General features: G+C 49.3%; 1 protein-coding gene across 1 annotated transcript in view; it reads left to right on the top strand.

Annotated features, from left to right (window-relative positions):
- Positions 1 to 1,568: 1,568 nt before the first annotated feature.
- Positions 1,569 to 12,535, top strand: part of GPC3 (glypican 3) — a gene marked incomplete at both ends in the record, with an annotated part of 63,860 nt that continues 52,893 nt past the window's right edge. Inside the window, 2 exons of the mRNA XM_083372009.1 lie at positions 1,569 to 1,743; positions 9,345 to 9,506. Of these exons, the coding sequence (XP_083228135.1) occupies positions 1,569 to 1,743; positions 9,345 to 9,506 (337 nt within the window). The remainder of the gene's footprint in view (positions 1,744 to 9,344; positions 9,507 to 12,535) is intronic.

Raw genomic sequence — 12,535 nt, 5'->3', positions numbered from 1 at the left:
AGTTAACCACAATTAGGTTAGCCTTGAGAAAGTTGGTGCAAACCAGTTGATGGAGGAAAACCAGGTTCACTGCTGTATTTTTTGCACAGAGGCAATTGCATCTTTTGTGGAATTGTAAAGGTAACCTCAAATGCCTCCCTTAGGCCAGCAGTCAACCCAAAGTGGACACCTTGCAATTTTGCCCATGGCCATCTGTCGGCTCTCCTGTTTGACATTCCTGTAGTTCACATTCCTGCAAATTCCTTTTAATTGAGCAGCCCTTATTAACATGAAGACGGACACTTTCCTGTCTTTAAAATGACAACAAATAACAGCTTGTTTCATCTTCATTTCATCCCTGGCTTGAATGCAAACTACAATGCGCTACGTGAACAGACAGGAAGCCAAACAGAAATAGGTGACATTGGGGAAATAGCAGGAATATGCTTAAATTCTGGAATTTGCAGCTAGAAAGAAAGGGCAGGTTGTTGAGCGGAATGAAGAATAGCTGGCAATTGCTATCACTCACGGGTGAAGTGACAGTTCTCTTTTTAGCTTGATTCCCCAGAAGCACAGCATTGCAAGATGCTTCTGAAAAGTACTGTCTTGCAATCCACGGCACGATTTTATAAAGAGATTTAACTCCAGGGCTCCAAGCCATGAGCTGCGGCGGGGTGTTAATGCGGTCTGCGGGTGTGAAATCAGTTTATAAGTGAGGCTGCACAGATCATTTAAAAAAGGCACTCCGGAAGCAGGCTTGGAGAAGGCGGAAAGACCCCAGGCGCTTAGTGAGAGGCTTGAGAGAGAATCCATCCATCATCTTAGGCACTTTGGAAGGCTCTCAAATTCTCCTGGTTCCCTAAATCAGCCATTTCTCAACATTGGTGACTTTAAGACCTGTGGACTTCAACTCCCAGAATTCCCCAGCCAGCAACGTCTTTAAGTCCCCAGGTCTTAGAGGTGCCAAGGTTGGGAAACGCTGCCCTGAATTCAGAAAAAGCCTTCGGAATCAGCTGGGGAATTCTGGGAATTGAAGTCCACCCACAACTTAAAAGTAGCCAAGGTTGGACAGCCCAGTGGGTAGATTCCGGCTGATCCGCTCAATCCGAGCGCGCCTAAGGAATCTAAGAGGGAGCGAGTGGAGAGCGCCCGGACCCAGCAGGCGAATTGGCCTGGACCCTCCCCATCTTTCTCCGAGGCCCTTTCCCTAACCGGCTCCCCGAAGGCGGAGGCTGCTGGCAGAGCCGCCCGGGAAGCCGGCGGGGTCGTCCGGAGCCGGCCAGGTGGAGCCGCCCTGCCCAGGGGCAGTCTACTGCAAAGGAAAGAGGCGCGGGCAGAGCTCGCCTTGCCGAGACCCCCCCTCGCCCCGCGGAGCCAATCAAGAGCGAGGAAAGTTTGCGGGGAGCCAGTTAGGGCGGCGGCGGGGGGCGGCCCGGGCCAATCCCGGCTCCGCTCGGCTCGGCGGCCGCTTCGTGGCGGCGGCGGGGCCAGTCTTGCTGGCGGCTCCGGCGGCGGCGGCGGCGGCGTCTCCCTCCGGCTCCTGCTTGCGCCGCTTGGCCCGGGATGCGCCCGGCCGCCGCGAGGCCGCGATGACCGACGGCGGAGCCGCTGCCGCCGCCACCGCGCCCGCCTGGCGCCTCTGCGCCCTCCTGGCCGCCGCCGCCCTGCTCGGCGCCCGCGCGGAACCCACCTGCCCGCGCGTCCGCGCCGCCTTCCAAGCGCTGCAGCCCGGCGCCCGCGGGGTGCTGGAGAGCCCCGGGCCAGGTGAGCGCGCGCCGGCCCGGACGGCTCCTGGGAGGGGGGAGGCGGCGCCCCGGATGCCTCCCCCTCTGGATAGGGCGCTGGGGCGGCTGGCTCCCTGCCTGCCTGCCTTAGGACTAGCGCCTTTCGCTTCCAGCGCGCGGGGCGGGAGCTCGGTGCTGGAGATGCGCCCGGGCTGACTCTAATGGGGGTTGCCTGGCTCCCCCCTCGCCCTGGCCGGTTAAGCGAGACGCCGCCTCTTCGCTCTCTCGCGCTCTGCCTGGCAGCCGAAGCTGGCCGGGCGCGCAGCCTGGCGGAGGCGCTGGCCGGGCTCGCCGATCCTTCTTCCCGCGGCTGGGCTCGATCTGGGCAGGAGGGCCGGAGGGCGATGGAAGAGCTATCCCACCCCCCACGGGAAAGGGCTGGGCAGCCTCTCTGGATGAAAGGAGCCGCGGCTTAGTCGGGCGTCCCGTATCGTGTGAACTCAGCCCAGAAGCCGGAGGAGTCCCTCTGCGGTCGCGGCACTCGCGGCCGGTGCTTCGGGCTCTTCGCCGGATCTAGCAGGGTGGTGGGCGTTGTTTGACTTATCCCTACAGCCTCTGGGTTTGCAGATAGATTGCTCTGGAAGATGGGAGCTCTCCTTGAGGACCCTGGCGTAGGGAGATTTGGGAAGGAATTTGTTTGACTTTACCTGCAGTTTAGGTTCCTGCTCCAGTCCTGCCTGCGCTTGGGTAAGTGTCCAGGGGCGCTGGGAGCTGGCTAACCAGGCTCCAGACTCTCCCTGAAACAGAGATGTACGTCCTGGGTAACTTTAAGGCTTCAATTCCCAGGATTCCCCAGGTGGTCCAGCAGAAAATCTCAGTTTTGCAAAGGCTGGACCAGATGCAGGAACTGCCTGGTGAATTAAGTCCTATTTCCCTTATGCCTGGGAGTTCTTCTTGGAATTTAAAGGTGAAGTGCTAAATTAGAGGTAAAGCTCTCGTAAATCCTCCAGTGTCTTCCTAAAAAGGAAAAAAAAGATACATCATGAGTTATTCTTGCAAAAATGATTACACTATTTAATTTTTTTTTTAAAAAAAGACTGCATGCTACAGATAATCCAGTTGGGAGATACGGATCGGTTTTCCAGGCTTGAATGTTCTTTTGAAGTAGGCTTAAGCAGACTCATTTTGAGAATTACAAAGTGTTCAAAGATAACGAAAAACAGCAAAGGACGAGGGAAATTTAAGATGCCGGGCTGCCTTTGCTTCCGTAGGGCCTTTGCATCTGCCTGCAACTTAACTGTGGCTAAATGCTAACATCTGAGTCCCTCCGGCAGCTGTCAGGATAGGTTGGGGTTATAGTTTCCAAGATTGCCAGCCAAGAACGAGAATGATAGCCTATCTGTCACATCTGGGTGGGGTACCAATTTGGAGGGCCTGGGTTTGGAGAAAGAGGTCAAAGCCTGTAATTAAGGGCTGTTTACAAAGCCAGGATGTGATCTCGCATCTTATCTAGACAATATGTACAGTGCCAAGAAAGAAATTCAGCCTGAAAGTCAGAAGAATAGGTGATTTTATTTTTCTGCTTTCAGGTGGGGTTGATGACAGATTTCTAATGGGACGGTGGATATCTCTATGGAAACATAGCTGTCTGCTCCTTTTATGAAATCTGACCTGGAGAGGTAAGAATTCAAGAAGAGGACAGTCCCTAGAAGAAAAAGCCAGCATCTCAATCAGTGCCTCTCAACCTTGGCAACTTGAAGAGGCATAAACTTCAACTCCCAGCATTCCCCAGCCAGCTCTTCTGGCTGGGGAATTCTGGGATTCGGAGTCCACACATCTTCAAGTTGCCGAGGTTGAGAGACACTGATTTAAATGCTCATAAACTCCCAGATCAGCTTGCCAGCAGTGATGGCATTATTGCTCTCCAGATTTTGCTTAGCTAAACACCTGTTGGACAGGCTGCCCGAGGCTGCTGCAAGGAAGGACTCTGAACCTCTGGAGAGCCAGAGTTCCCGGAGGGAGGTAAGAGCCAAAATCTTCCCTTCATCCCCGAAGCAAATTTTAACATTAACAAAAAAACTTTCAAAACCAGTGAGGTTCCATGAACCGTGAATTTTTGAACTGGGACATTTCCCAACACCTCCTAGGGATGCCCTACAAACTCATGCATTGCAATAGTCAAGGCTTGGATAACCAGTGAGTCACGGGGGTGGGATTTTGGGGGCGTGTTGAGCCGAAGCAGTACAACAGGCACCTCCATGCTTGCCATTCCGCAAATCCATCTGGTCCTGTGGTGAGAAATATTTTCAAATTAATTGCAGGGAGTCCTCAACTTACGACCACAATTGAGTCCCAACATTTCAGTTGCTAAGCAAGACAATTGTTACATGAGCTTTGCCCCATTTTACGACCTTTCTTGCCACAGTTGTTAAGTTAGCCACATGGTCATTAAATGAATCTGGCTTCCCCACGGACTTTGCTTCTTAGAAGATTGCAAAAGGGGATCAAAGGACCCAGGACTCTGCAGCCATCATAATGAAGAGCCAGTTGCCAAGAGTCCGAATTTTGATCTCGTGACCGTGGGGAGGCTGCAGCAGTCGTAAGTGTGGAAGACGGTCATAAGTCACTTTTTGAATGCCATTGTATGAAAGGTGGTCAACCGAGGATTAGTAGTACTTCAGCCTTGCGTTTCCCTTCTCTCTCCTCACCGGTGGGGGCGGGGGGCTCCTGCTTTGCCTGCAGACATATTAATATAGAGCCCTAATGAAAAGAATGGCTGGCTGGTTATTTGTCTCTTCCAACCGCTCATTCTGGAGATCTCGGTAGAGTAATTATACTTTGATGATCCTCTCCTTTCCAGACTGGGCTCCATAAATTCTCTCTAATCAGGGGAGTGTCATGGTGAAAGGATGGCCTGGCTTCCGCTCGCTTGGTCTCCACTGCTGCCATCCCTCGCTGGCCATTGACTGCAACTCATTGGTAGCCTCACAAGAGTTTTCGGCCATCTTCCAATCAGGTGGATTCTCTTTTGTCGGTTGGAGGAGAACCGGAGTAACCTTGCGGGATTTGGACCCACCGCTTGTGGGTCTGAGGCAGTGCCTGAGGTTGTCCATGTGTGTTCTGGGGTTTCTGCATTCCTGGTTGAAAATGGCCCCTATTCAATGTGGTCCAGTCAACTAGCAGCATGGAAAACGTCCAGTCTGAAATTGGTGGGAAAGAGCAGCAAACAGGCCTTCTGGAGGGAAATGCGGGTGGGTGGGGGTGTCTGATGCCCTCCCAGGAAAAGAAGCTGCAGGATTGGAAGTGAGGGGACAAGATGGCCTCTCTAGAACCCAGGTGAGCCGATCCTGTTTTGGATTTCAGTATGAACATCTTTGACAGTTTGTGAGACACATTTGCTCAGGATACGCCCCATCCTTGCTCTGCAGAAGCACCGCTGCCTGTCAAGTTTTCCAGTTGGGGTTAGCCCTTCTTGGTGTGCCTCTACAGGCAGTCTTACAGACCTTGGCTTACAGACCTTCATTTAATGAAGGTTCAAAGTTATGACGGCCTTGAGAAAATGATTATGACCATCACACCACCTCACTGTTACACGTTTACAATTCGGGCGCTCTTCTCAACTGGCTGGCATTCACAACTAGTTGGGGCATCCAGTGGTCATGTAGTCGTGTTTTCCAACCTTCCCAGTTGGTTTGGCTGGTTGCAACGAGGGTATTTGTCCAGTTGTGGCTTCCCAATCTCGCTTGTGGGCTGAAAAAAAAATCTCATTCCCCTCCCCCCCAACACACAATCATGGACTGAATCAGAAGAATTTTTAGTGACTTTTAACCATAATCATTTCTGTAGTGAGAGCATTTTTAATTTAGTGTTTTCAGAGGCCAGGCTAAGAATTGATCAAAGTGAGAGTTCAAAAAACAATGATCTCTCTATACATGCAATATTGAGACAGTAAAGTGTGTGTGTGGGCAATCCAAGGACCACTTTCTGATTGTTTTCCAGCCCACAAGAATATTGGGGGAAAATGTTTATCCTTGGGTTTTGATGTTTAGCCTTGTTTATGAGGCTAGAAGGACTGTTTGTGATGTTTTTTAGACCTCGAAAGGTCATTGATTTCTAGCTTTTTATCTGTGTCCAAGAAAGTAGGAAGTTAATTTTTTTGACAGCTTTTCCCTCTTTTCGTCTGCGCTCTCCAATTTTGCTTTGTCTGAACCCTCTCTTTTAAATTCTTTTTCTTGTTTGTATTCTATACCTTTCTGAAATTTTGAAACCAAGTTTCAAAAAAAAAGAATATGGGCCCAGTGCAAAAATCTTCCAAAAGGATTGAAAGCAGAAAACGTTGTTGCAATGTTCTGCTTCCGTTGTTTGATTTCAGTCTGTGTCAGGAGGCACAAAAGCAGGGCACAACTCTTAAAGCAGATTTTCTGCAGGTGACTTTAGTTTTTTTAACGGAGGAACCATGGAAAAGCAAAGCTGGGAAGTGCTTACAAGTGGCTCTTAAAAATGTCTTTTCTTACGGAGACAGCTCATAAAAAGCCCTCCACTCAGACACAGTCACTCTCAGGCTGCCACACCAAAGTTTTAATCTGTTAATATTAGAGGATTATGCAAGGGGACAGCCTTATCAATTTTGTGCAACAGTAGCTTAATGATTGCTCACTACCGGTTTCCAGCTTCCCAGATAATTTAATTAAAGTAGGCAAGATGGATGCTGCTGTAGTAATTTCTTCATTGTATTGATAAGACGATTAAATAAATGTCTTACAAGATTACCGTAAAGCGGCTTCATTTTCAGGGACTGTCTTCCTTTTCTGCATCGTGGTAGTTAATTGGCTGGCACAGTTTGTTCTGGGTGGCCTGGTGCTCCTCATGTATGCCCTCCTTAAATAATATTTCTTTCTGGGGATTTTAGCTAATATTCCCCTGTAAATTCCAGAAATCTGTTTGGATCTGGTAGGATCCAGGCTGGCTTGAAAGCTGACGGTCATCGGATTTTAACTCAGGGTTTCTCAGCCTTGGTCACTTGAAGAGGGGTGGACTTCAGCTCCCCAAAATTCTCCAGCCAAATTTAATTTAATTAAAAGTCAGTAAACGGAAAAACCTTGGCCAATCCTCCCCTCTCAGGCCTAGGAAGGAAGCGATCAGGGCAAACTCTTTCAAAAATCTTGCCAAGAAGAATGCAGTGTCTTATCTCTCGGGAGTCAACCCCACCCCACCCCAATATTTCGTTTTAATCCTGGTTCTCGACTTACAGCCCTTTGTTTAATGACAGTTTGAAGTCCCAGTGGTGTGGGGAAAAAATGACACGGCTGTTCTCATGTGAATCTTTGCAGCACCCCCGTGATCACGTAATCCAGGCTCAGAGGCTTAGCAACCGTCTGAATGTATTTATGAGGGTCACAGCATCCCAGGGTCCTTCTACAGGCAGTCCTCAACTTACAACAGTTCATTTAGTGATCAAAGCTACAACAGCACTGAAAATATGACCTTTTTCTCACTGACGACCGTTGCAGCCTCCTCATGGTCACGCGATCAAAATTCAGATTCTCGGCAACCGACTCAACATTTATGACGGTCGCAGCATCCTGTGGGACACGTGATCCCCTTTGGCAACCTTCTGACAAGCGAAGTCGATGGGGAAGCCAGGTTCACTTCACAACCGGGTGTTACTATCTTAACGACTGCAGGGGTTTGCTGAACGACAGGGGCAAAAAAGGTCGTAAAATGAGGCAGAATTCACTTACCAAATGTCTCATTTAGCAACAGAAATTTCGGGGTTGATTGTGGTCCTAAGTCAAGGACCACCTGTGTTGTCATTTGCAACCTTCCTGGGGAGCGTCTGACAAGCAAAGTCAGTGGGGGAAGCTAGTGGTTTGCTTAACAATCCTGGCAAAAAAAGGTTGTAAAGTGGGATGTGACTCACTTAACAACCGTCTTGCTTGGCAATGGAAATTTTGAGCTCAATAGTCATCGTAAGTTGAGGACTATCAGTTTGGTTTATGGTAGTGTATCCCCCAAGGCTGAGCGCGACTCCCAGCTTGGAAGTTGCGGCTGTCCTGGATTTAGCTCCTTCTCTCCATAAGGACTAAATGCAGGGGGCAGTCTTGAAAAAAATTACAACACGTGGTTGTGGAAAGACGCAGCCACGAATGTGTTGGTGCCACAAAGCGCAATTCTCGGATTGGCGGGTGCAGGTTGGAGGGTTTTGGAGCCCAAAGGGGGGAAGAAACGGAGCGACTCTCTGTGGGGAGCATCAGAAGTTAGAGCAGCTGAGGGTCGTCTTTGCTCCGCACGGCAGTTTTCAGGTCCTCTGCTTTGCTGGGTAATTGAGTTTTCGGCTTGCAATTATTTCAGGACCATAAGTTGCTCTCTTGATAGGAAAAAAATGCCGCCGTGGAGCTCTCCAAACTGTGGGAGCCAGCTCCAGGCGATTGCTTTGCTCTCAGTGACCGTTTGTGGTTCCCTGTCTTTGCCAAGGGATTAATTTTAGCAACACTCCAAAGTGCCATTTTTGCAAGCCTTCTTCCCCCACTTCCCTCCTTTGCTTTTTCCTCCCGGCTTCAGGAAGTATGTTTATGTGCCTAATTAAAATAGAATGGGAGCCGTAGACCCTTACAAATGAGAAATTGCTCTGTTTTTATGGATGAATATTGGTAGACGCTGCCTTGGCCTCCTTTACCTGGTCTTGTTCGCATATCTAGACCAGGCAAAGAAACCTCCTCATCCTTTGGGTCATGGGGATGCTTCAGCATAAGATTTTTGGGGGGTTATGATCTGTCTGAATGCAGTTTGCCATCTCCTTGAATGCCCTGTTGGTTCTCGCCTCTTCTGCAGGAAGCAGAAATAGTGATTCTGTCAGCTTTCTTTCTCTCTTTCTGTTTTAAAACCATTAAGCTTAACAACTGTGGCGATTCAATTAGCAATCACCACAAAATCCTTCCTTCCTTCCTTCCTTCCTTCCTTCCTTCCTTCCTTCCTTCCTTCCTTCCTTCCATCCATCCATCCCTCTTTTTCTCTATTCTCCCTCCTGTTTCCCTCCCTCCATCCTTCCATCCATTTATCCATCCCTCTTTTTCTCTATTCTCCCCCCTATTTCCTCCCTCCCTACCTACCTTCTTTCCTTCCTTCCTTGATTCCTTCCGCTTTTTCACGTCTCCGAGGTATCTGGGAAGGCCTTGATGAATGAGTCCTGAGCTAAATGGGAACGGAAGGCAGAGCAATTTTAGGAAGGACCATTAGACAGGAATTACCTTGGCGGTTGACAAGGAAAATGCTCCTCTCTGAAGATTTTTCTGAATTGGATAAAACGCTGAAGAGGGAACAGTATGTGTGTTTTGGCTGGCTTCCTAGAGCCGCCACCCTTTTCCTCCTCTTGGCTTGCAAGATGCCCCTGCATGTAACGAGGTTTGCAGTCAGGACCAGCATCCGCAACATGCCTCTGCTCAGCCTGGGAACTGAGAAGGAGCCTTGTCTGAAGCTGCAGGGCAATTCCTGGAGATTCAAGGTAGCCTGGAGCAAGAACCTTACTCTTGCTAGTACTTTCAGCTCTCTCTCTGCCCCACAAAGCATTGCCAAATAGAGCTAGGGACCCCCTCTCCAAAAGGTTCATGCTAACACACACACCCCGGGTCTCTGTCCTCACAGGGTCAGATTTGCAGATATGCATCCCCAAAGGCCTCACTTGCTGCTCCCGCAAGATGGAGGAGAGATACCAAGGCTTGGCTCGTTCCAACATGGAGCAGATTCTCCAGTCGGCCAGCATGGACCTGAAATTCCTCATTATGCAGAACGCGGCCATTTTCCAAGGTAGGTGTGCAGAGAAGCTTCATGCCCTGGGGAAGCTCGGAGCTCGGCCAGGAGGGTGTCCGCTGCTTGTGTGGCTGGATGGGACAACGTGTGAATGACTCGGGAGACAGGAGGGAGACCTGCTGACTAGGCTGTGGTCAGAAAAGAGATAGCCGAGCGTGGGGGGCACGGCTGAAGTCTCGGAGGACCCTCCCTAGTGTCTTGGGCTGTAAAGGGGAGGGGGGAGAGGTGCGTCTTCAAAATATGCAAGGTTCCGTTAATTAACCTTGCAATAAAGTTACGGCTGGTACTTTTGAGTGTGCTTCTTCTCTGGACATAAGCTGACACCAGTCTTGCCATGGCGCAAGTACATCTCTTCCCCCCCTCCCCTTGTCTTTACAGCTGAAGAAACTAGGGAGTGTCCCTTCCAATGTTTGCCACACCCGTTTCTTCTGGGGGTTCAGCTGCCTCTTATCTGTCTGCAGGCCTTCCTCTCGCCTTACGTGCTGAGGGATGTTGCCGATTGCTTTGCCAATGGTATCGCATTCGCTTCCCCCCTTCCTCCTCGAGTGTCAGAAAACATAGCTGAACTCTGAGGATGAAAACTATTGTGCGTTGTGTTGAACTGTGCCTCAATCAAGGTTTGTTGACTGTTTGATGCTGTGGTTCACAGGCAACCCTGGAGAGACAAATCAAAAGCAGGCAGTCCACGCTACGATATAATATAGAAATGGACACCCGGCTTTTATGGTTGGCAATCTGTCCAGAAGCTGGTCTTTGGGACGTTTCCCGTGTGCATTTCAGGCTATTTTAACATGATCTAATATGGATGGTGGGTTCAGAATTGATCTGACTGTTTCTAAAATAACTGCACATTTTCTTATATAAATATATGGCGGGGGGAAGTCCTTGGTGGCAGACAGAGAAGCAAACCCAGCTTCTCCCCATCTCTTATTTTGCAGTATTTTCCTGCTGCAATCATGGAAATGCCACAGGGCCTGAAAATCTAATAATCTAATAAAGTTTGCTAAGTGAACACAGTAATGGACACGCCTGGACGGCATTTCGCTAAATGCCAAGCGATTCTCCCCGATCTTCATCAGCAAAAAGTCTGATGAAGCTTCAGCAGGAAGGAAATTCAATTTAGCTCAGGAGAGCATCGGCCAGAGTTGGCCCCGTCACTCAAGCAGCCCCTGCGCGGGGCTGATGGAAACGTCCTGAAATGAGTTGTGAAGGGCCGGCGCAGCCTGTGTGTGTGCGCGTCTTGCGAATGAGTGGGTGACATTTCCATGCATGGCATCAAATGAAAAAATGTCTGAGCTGACAAGAGCTGTTTCTCAGCAGGGGAGTGGAGACCTTTCAGGTTTCCTGGTGCAGCAAAAATAGGTGCCAGTTGAGATCACACGGAGTTGGTGACTGGACCAATGTTCCCCCCCCCCGCCGCCGCCGCCCCCTTCCCACTCCCAGGAATGGTCCATGGAGCATCCTGATCTTCCATCTGTTTTGTCTCTGAGATAACAAGTTGGGAGCTTCTTCTATTAAGCTTGAAGATGGGTGGACTTCAACTCCCAGAATTCCCCGCCCATCTTCCAGTTAGGTGTACTTGCTTGAAGTGCTTCCAGGATGGTGGTGGATCTCATCACCACCATCTTCCTAGGAGCATTTTGTTCCTTAAGGGCAGGAAGGAAGGTTTCTCAACCTTGGCAACTTGAAGATGGGTGGACTTCAACCATCTGTCAGTTAAATGTGGTCAGTTCTGACCCCCCAACACACTTTTTATCAGGTTATCCTGCATCTCTTTGGTGGCGCTAAAAGCCGGGTTGAATAACTTATTTGGTAATGACAAAAAATATCCGAAATTGTATTGGCTTTTTTCTTGGAGAGGACTTGAGGACTTGAGACTTTCTCGTTAAGGCAGGGGTGGGGGAGGTGGGGAGGTGGGAAGGAGTGTTTCTGTTTTAAAATCCAGGCAGCTGTCAAAAGAACCTTCACATCAAGGGGGAAACACCTAAAATCTAAAAAGGAAATGAAAAGGGAATAGCAAGATCCTCTCTGTTGATACACTGCTTTGTGCCTTAATCTGCTTAAACTCTTTTCATCTATAAATTGGAATTTGTTAAGTCTGTGTCAGGATGGATAAACCATAGTGGTTTCTGGGATGGTTAATCCTCCTCCTCCTCCTCCCCCCCCCATACTAGCCTGATTCTTTTCCCCCACAGGGTCTTTACAGTGGAATGGTGGCTTAGCTGCTCTCCATCACTCAGTTTTCTGTGTATGGTGAGACAAACACACACACCACAAACAAACAGAACTGGTGAGCGCAGGGGCAAAAATGATACCTTTCTTTTCCTTGTTCTGTATAGCACGAGGGTGGAAGGATTTGTTACTCCAAGAGTAACAATATTTTGAGGCCAGATGCAAACAGAAAGCTGTTTTTTGCTTTCTCCTCGGTCGGCTGGAAGAAACACCGGTGGGCTCTGTTGTGTGTTCAGCCCTGTGAGAAAGAGCATGGAAGCAGAGATGACTTCAGGTGTGCTGCAGATCGGTTTGGAAAGAAAGTGCCATCTGTTCCTTTGAGGAAAGCTTAAACAGAGTTGGGCAATTCACATCCAGTCAAACTGCATCTTCCTACAATGTATTTACTACTACAGCAGCAGCAACCTCTTGTTTTCTGTAATTACTTCTCAAGGCAAGAATTATCTTCTGCAGTTTAAGTCGTAATACATTCCGAGTGCTCTGGAAATGCTATAAAAAAGCCAAGTGATGCTTTTCAGGATTTCGCGAGGCAGCTGTAAACCTCAGCTTACCTTCCCGAGCTGAATCGATGTTGCCACCATTCTGGTTCCCCCGCTTGTCTCCTTCCCTTCCCCGCCACCCCCACCCCCAGGGTTTTCGCTGCAAACGCCTAGCCCTGCCAAATGTGTTTGCTCTCTGGGCTGAAAGGGATTAAATGAGGAAATAAATTCTCTTTTGTCTGTGCTGGAGTATTTAAAATGCAGAGAAGAAACAGTTGGTAAACATGGGGAAAGCATAACAAGCAGACCAAGTCA

The sequence above is a fragment of the Vipera ursinii genome, assembly GCF_947247035.1.
Source record: "Vipera ursinii genome assembly, chromosome: 12".
Classification (NCBI taxonomy): domain Eukaryota; kingdom Metazoa; phylum Chordata; class Lepidosauria; order Squamata; family Viperidae; genus Vipera; species Vipera ursinii.
The sequence above is the reverse complement of the archived record's forward strand: the minus strand, read 5'-3'. Positions and strand labels throughout refer to the sequence as shown.